Genomic DNA, 7,241 nt, shown 5'->3' with positions numbered 1-7,241 from the left:
GGACTCAAACCATGATCGACTACGTGGGAGTCCAGGGACATAGCCATTATGCCATCTGCTGGTCCCCTACAAGATTTAGGGTTTAAAAAAATTATTATTCATAGTTGAGAGCATGCACACGCACGCAGGAAGCACCCTGTGGAGGGTCTAGTCAGGCCGTGGTCTGCCCCTCCAGCCCAGCAGTGTCGGGGTGCATGCACTCCATGCACTTCAGGTCCACCCCACTGGAGATCTGAACCTCTGGGCCTGCAGGGTCCAGCTCTGGAGTCCAGGAGGCTAGAGCCTGAGCCCCAGGCAGGGCCAGATGTCACTAGTCTTACGTGACAGCTGCAGTGCAAACTGAAGATTCAGAGAATGTGGAGCGTGGGGCTCGCCTTGCTGCAGTGTAGCGAATCAGATGCCATGGCGCTCTGAGACATGTTCTGCTTCCTTCTCTCTCAAGGTCCTGGATGCCTCGTCCCTTAGTTTCAGCACCAGGTTGAAATGGTTCGTCATCTGCTTCGTGAGCGGCATCTTCTTTTCCATCCTTGTGAGTCGAGACTTCCTGTGGTTTAACAATGTCTGTGCTGTTTAGACTAACCCTGCCTGGTACAGCAGGCAGCCCCTTTGGCTGAAAGTCGTTAGACTGTCTTAATGGAACCTCTGTAAGTCACCTGGAATAAAGGGGTAGAGGTCGAGAAAGAAGGTGGAAAGCATATTTGGGGACTCGTACAAATTGTTGTATCGAGATAGCCGGAGGGCCAGCGATCTAGGTGTGTGTTACCTCGCTTAATTTGCCATTGTTGGTGAGCTCTGAGTTTGAAGTGTGAGTCGTCAAGACGAGCGCCCCGGGGGTTTTGTCCTTGCCCACGTGTGTACTCACACAAATGGCAGATGGTGCGGGTCAGTGTGTGGTAGGAACCAGCGTGCAGTCAGAAGTCACCCCCCTCTCCTGACGCTCCCGTCAGATCTCAGGCCCACACCGACAGAAACACCGCGTAAGCACGGCGGTGCCCCACACCTCTGCTTAGGCACGGAATCACAACAACTGTACTGTCTGACTTAGGGAACTGGATTGCTGTGGCTTCCCGGTGGCATAAAGCTTTTTGCAGTGTTTTATACCTTTGGAAATCTCGCCGCCTTGGCCAGGTATGTATGGAGTTCGGCTTCGCAGGTGTGTGCTCGCGATTGCTACCGAGTTTGCCTTCTGAGAAGGCTCTCCTGAGGAGATCTGCTTCTGTAGCTCTGCATGTTGTGAGTTCAGCCTCCGCGTTTCTGTTCACTCCCTGCATATGTACGGAGAGCTGTGTGCCTGCTACTGTGTCATAGCAGCGGAGTATTAGCGACGGGCATCGCCCACTTAGGGGGGCCTACCGTGTCATGCCAGTGGAGTATTAGCGACGGGCGTCGCCCTTCTTGAGGGATCCCTCCTATGTGCAGGATGGTGCCTGGTGTTCATGTCCTTTACAAGAAGTCCAGGAGGTGGGTACTTCCCCATGTGACAGTAGGAGGTAGGAGCAGGGAGCCCCTGTGACACACCTGCTAAGCTGACCGAGGGGAGAGGTGGGCCCCTAGCCCAGCCTGGAGCTGCTACTCTAGGGCTTGCTGGGACAGCTCTGGCTTTAGTGAGGGGACTCTGGAAGGGGAGCCGGAGCGGGTCTGGTGGTGGTGCCAGGAATGACAGGGCGGGCACGGGGTGGTGTGCAGGCGCAGGGAGGCCACTCTACAATGGGTGCCCAGGGGTGCCTCGGTCCTGAGTGCATCCTTGGGTGTGTCGATACCTCTTGGAACGGTTGGAAATGTTCTTTTGAAGGTAAGGGAAACATCCAGCAGACTTAGTGAGAGACTTCTGTGAACTCGTTTTTCCAGAGCAGTTATTTTTGCATAGCCAGGCAGGCTGGTATACCCCTGTCTCTGTGTTTTGTCTCAAATAGTACATGCTTCTTAATGGGGCCCGTGAAGCAGCTGAAGAAAATGTTTGAAACAACAAGATTGCTTGCAACCATTATTATGCTTGTAAGTAAATAGGGAACATTTCTAAACTCCGTTACAGTGTGGGTTGTGAGTGCCTCCCTGTCCTCACGCGTGTGCTGCCTTGGAGTGGAGCGATGTGACTGTGAGGCCGTGTGGGTGAGGATTGTGGGTGGTGCGGTGTTCTCTTGCCCTGCTGTCTGGGATCCAACATTGTAGCTCTGTGCATTTAAAATGAGGAGTCAGGCTGGGTACGTTTCACTTTTGAACCCTGTAGACTGTTTCCTAAGGGTTGTTGCTTGCACTCTTTGGTGGGTGGGACTGCAACACAGGTGACTTCTGAGTCCACTTGGGTCTCCTTGGTGGGTCCTGGCGTTACTCACCTTCGGGCCCGTGTCTCTTCCCTGCGTGCTACCAGCCCAGTCATCCTGACAGCCGGGCTCCGTAGGACGTCACATGTGCCTCCCTTGCACGGTGGGCTCTGTGCATGGCTATTAGCCCATGGCTCTTACGCATTCCCTCCATCGGGCAGGGGGAAGTTGGTACTTGGGTTATGAATACAGCTTTCATCAGCTGGCTCTGTGGTCCGGAGCTTAAGGGAGCAGGTTCCCACGTGGCCAACCATATGGTTTGATTCCTGTCCTGGTGTCTTGGAAAACGCAGAGTGTGTGTGCCCGTGTGCCCCAAATCCTGACAGGGTTGGGAATAGAGAAGAGACCACAGCATGACTACATACCATTGCAGAGATCATCTCTCTGTCTCTCTAATGCTCCTGTGCCCTCTTGCTTTCTTACTCTCTGATGAGCATATGCTCCCTCTGGCAAAAATAAATAGATAGATAGATAGATAGATTGAGCTTTTGTCTTCATACGTGTTGAGTTTAGTTGATCATTGTTTTGTGTGTTACGGCAGAGCAACCCAAGTGCCCGTCCCTGCCTCCTAACTCACTTGTTCAGGGTCTGTTGCAGACTTTGACTTAAAGCATTTCAACATTTAAGGAATTGAAATATCCTCATCAGCTGATTAGTTTTCATTTTTATTTTTTAACTTCTTTTTTTTTTAGAGTTTTGCCATAGGGTGTGTGTGCTTGCCAGAGAGAAGTGAGAAATCACATATACACACACACACACACAGACACACACCCACCCTCTCTCCCCTTGAGCAATAACCACACTGCCATTCTCCTCTTGGGAATTTGGGCATGTGTGCACATGGGCTGGTGTGGTTGTTTTGTTTTTTTTTTTAGTTACCAGTTCTGGGACTCGAACCTCTGAGTTGGCTGTGGGATCTAGCACTTTAACCACCACATCACCTGCTGGATGCTTAGTTTTTACTTTTAACTTCAGGTTAAGTTTTCTTACCTGAAATGCTTGGAACAAGAATTGGTTTTGGATATCAGCCATTTTGGATTTTGCAGTTTTTATATTCACATAATGAGATAGCTTGGGGATAGGACTCAAGTTCAAATATAAAATGTATTTGTTTGTTGTTTTTTGGAGAGGTTTTCGCTATAGGGCACGTGCTCTCCCCAGACAGAGACATAGAGAGAAAGCGAGAAATCACCCCCAGGGGGGATGGTCACGCCGCAATCCCTTCTCCTCCATTCTCCTCTCGGGATCTTGGGCACGTACACATATGCGCCTGGCGTGAGTTTTAAGCCACCGGGTCCAGGACGTGAACCATGGTCAACTACGTGGGAGTCCAGCGACATAGCCATTATGCTAACTGCTGGTTCCCTAAAATGTATTTGTTTCTTACATTCCTTATACACATGGTCTCAGGTAGTTTTGTACAATATCTTTGTAATGTAGCTAAATGCAGCAACCTGTCACATGGGGTCAGCTGCAGAATTTCCCTCTTGTGGCAGAGTGTCAGTGCTCAAAAAATTTTGCATTTTGGACCATTTGGAATTTCGGAATTAGGGATGCACAAGCTGAATTAACGCAGGCTTTTCAAACACAGCTGTCTTTGTTAACTTCTACGTAAGGAAGTCAGCCTTTTTAATGTACTCTGCCTCACAGGCTTCTCCCATTTCTTCCCAGAGAAAAGGTTCACAGGTTAATGTTTTTACTTGCCAGAGGGTGTGCGCACATGTGGGGGTGGGGGCACACGTGTGAGCCAGGCACCCCGGGGAGTGTGGTCACACCAGAATCCCTTTTCCTCCGTTTCTCCTTCCCATCAGGATGCTGAGCGTGCAAGTACACGCACTCCGCGTGTTTTCAAACCTCCAGGGCCAGGACTTGAACTGTATTCAGCTGTGTGGGATCTGGCTCCCTTGACCACTGTGCCCATAGGCCTGGCCCTGCTTAATGTTTATTATTTACGTCTCTGTCCAGCCTTATATTTTATTCCCATTTCGTAACCTTCCAGTTATTCTGGATCTCTTACGCTAGCGTATGCTGGCATGTATGGGAACAGTGACCCTCACAGGGTTGCTGAGGGTCATCTTATACTGTTAGACGACAAGACGTTGTTATTCCGCTAAGATTTTACTTATGTTTGTTTAGGGTGGCACTTGTCGGGGCCAGCAGACGGCCTAGTGGTTAGGGTGCTGGACTCCCACATTGCTGACCATGGTTTGAGTTCTGCACCTGGTGGCTTGAAACTCACATCAGGCGCATGCGCAGGTGTTCCAGTGATGCCGGGAAGAGACTGTGGTGGCCCCGGGTGATCTCTCCCTTTCTCTCTCTGTCTTTCTCTGGCCCCAGAAAGTGCACCTGCTCTAAGACAAGGACCGCTGCAAAAATTAAACAGATGGCACTTGTCACTGTCGTGATAAATGTGCACCTCGCTTGAACAAGCCGAAAGTCGAGAGGCCACTAGAACATTTGGAGATACAAAGTAACTCCCCAAAGGGATCATTCATTGTCTTTACTGTTAAAGTTGGTTTCTGTCATAGCGTGAGCGAGAAGGATGAGCACCCTCAGCACGGTGTCCTGCCATGACCCCTCCCAGGGCGCTCCCGCTGGCCGGAACCAGTGTGTACAGGCTGACAGGGACTCGCCCCGGACTTCGCACAGCAGCAGTGGTGACCGTGCTGGCTGGAGCTGGCCCGTCACGCTGGGTGTGCTGGAGCCGCAGTGGGAGAGTCCCCGTCCTCCGTCAGACTTTGCCTGGGCTGACTTGCCAAGGAGAGCGGGTAGAAATGGGTCTGGCCTGGCCTCGGGCAGTCAGGTGACGCTGCTCACCTTTCCAGGTTCTCTTCCAGGGGCCACGTGGCCATGTAACTCGTGTAGCCACGTGAGCACAGCATCCCCCTCTGCCGACCCCACACCATGGTGACCCCCTCCCCCTGAAGTGAAAGGCCGTCAGGAGAACTGCCCCATGCTGGCCCGACTGGCGCGCTCACAGCCCCACTGGCTGATGGCGGAGCAGCCTGGGGCAGACAGGTGGTGTCCACCCGGCTCCCAGGGCAGATGGGGGCCTGGGGCTGCCCGGCTCCCCCAGTGTGCACCAGAGTGTGCGTCTTCACAGCCTCTGCTGCTCCCTCCTGTCCCTGCTGTCAGTAAGGCAGGTCAGGGGCTGGTCAGAGCTGCTTTCATAGGGTGGAGAGTGATCTGAGAGTGGGGACAATGGAGTCACCTGGTGAGGCTGAGCCGGGTGGAAGACCACGGGGTCGCCCTTGCAGGCATGAGACAGGCCCTGACAGCCCAAGGGCAGCTCCTCGCCCTCGGGCGGCCTGCGGTCCTTTCTCGGCCAGCAGGTACGGGGGCACTGGCTTTGCTCAGGAGTGTGGTCCCGCCAGCACTGCAGAAGGGGACCGCGGGCAGCGGTGTCCGCGGTGCACGCAGAGCAGCGCCTGACTCTCTCTCTCTTCTGCAGCTGTGCTTCGTGTGCACCCTGTGTGCTGCTCTCTGGGTAAGTGACCAGCCACGCTGGCTTCAGCTGGCTGCCTGTCCCCTCATTACACCGTCATGTCATCTCAGAGTGGCTCAACGTCCAGTTCCTCAAAACCCCGAGACTGGGGGCATGTAGGCGTCCCGGACTGTGTGTGGTGGCACGGTTAGTGGCCAGGTGTGCAGCAGCCCAGGCAGGCGGAGGGAGTGAACCTGCTCGCCTCACCCCTAGGTCGGGCAAACCCTCCCGTGGGACAGGACAGGCCTGTGGCCTCTGCGGGGCCGGCTGCTGGGATGCAGCCGTGACTGGGGCAGGGCCAGGAGGGCAGCAGGGGCACAGGGCTGGGAGGAGACAGACAACGAGCAGAGAGCCAGGGGACCCGGCTTGGCTTGCCCTGGAGGGTGTGCCACTCACTCCTCACCTGCCTTCAGAGGGGGCCACGCGTCGCCTCCGGTGGGCAAGTGCTCTGTGCCGCTGTTCACCGTGCCCCTGCCACTTACCCGCTGTGCCCCGTGTCATTTACCCCCTCCCCGTGCCTCTATCCGCCGTGCCCCGCTACTTCCCGGGAGGCCAGAGGCCATGCTTGGGCTGTCTAGAAGACTACACATTTAAAGAGGACGTGGCAGCATGATTTTTTGAAATAGTCTTTGAAATATTCTGGTTTTCCTGTGTTTTGATGACGTAAGGACTGAAATTTAGATGCATGAGATTCATTTATTCACTTACTCTTCATTTCTTAGTGATACTTAAAAGAGCATTCTCAGACAGGCTCTGCACATCACTGTGGAACACTGATTTCTGGAGTTGAAATTGGTAGTCCATTTACTTAGTAAACTAGGCTAAGTGGGAATGAGAAAATAAAGATAGTGATGAACAGTTCTCAAAATAGATGTTTGTAAAACAGTCGTGGAAATTGTTTATATTACTCCATAAAATAGCTTTTCTTCAAAAGAGTAACTCAAGAAAAAGAGCACACGCAATGAGTAAAATAAGGAAAGGATAAAAATAAATAAATAAATAAGAATAAGTAAATTCCACTGGTTTCTCGCGTGTCCTTGGTGGGGCCGGGGACCTTGCGGATGGGCGTCCCCTCACCGCCGGGCTGAAGTGCTCTGGCTTTGAAGGGGAAGAAGACCTGAACTTGAGTTGATTATGGAAGATGTTTTTAAATTTGTGAACTCACCGTCTCTGTTCTTGCTGTCAGTGGCATAAGAAAGGACTCGCCCTGCTTTTCTGCATATTGCAGTTCTTGTCCATGACCTGGTAAGTCTCTTTCACACTGGCTAGAGAGCTCGGGGACCTGGTGTGGGAGACTGTGGGCCAGAGTTGGAGGGTGGCTCTGCCTGGACCCTGGGAGGCAGGGAGCTGAGCGAGGTCTAGAGTCCTGCTGGGCCTGCCACAGGCTTGTGCCTCGAGGGGGGGGGGCTGGGGGGGAGTGGGGGGGGCACCTTTGG

General features: G+C 53.0%; 1 protein-coding gene across 1 annotated transcript in view; it reads left to right on the top strand.

Annotated features, from left to right (window-relative positions):
- Positions 1–442: 442 nt before the first annotated feature.
- Positions 443–7,241, top strand: part of SFT2D1 (SFT2 domain containing 1) — a gene marked incomplete at its 5' end in the record, with an annotated part of 10,822 nt that continues 4,023 nt past the window's right edge. The window contains 5 exon segments of the mRNA XM_014589248.2: positions 443–529; positions 1,046–1,128; positions 1,914–1,995; positions 5,773–5,808; positions 6,992–7,050. Of these exon segments, the coding sequence (XP_014444734.1) occupies positions 443–529; positions 1,046–1,128; positions 1,914–1,995; positions 5,773–5,808; positions 6,992–7,050 (347 nt within the window).

This window comes from Tupaia chinensis, unplaced genomic scaffold (assembly GCF_000334495.1).
Source record: "Tupaia chinensis unplaced genomic scaffold, TupChi_1.0 Scaffold000346_1, whole genome shotgun sequence".
Classification (NCBI taxonomy): Eukaryota; Metazoa; Chordata; class Mammalia; order Scandentia; family Tupaiidae; genus Tupaia; species Tupaia belangeri.
The sequence above is the reverse complement of the archived record's forward strand: the minus strand, read 5'-3'. Positions and strand labels throughout refer to the sequence as shown.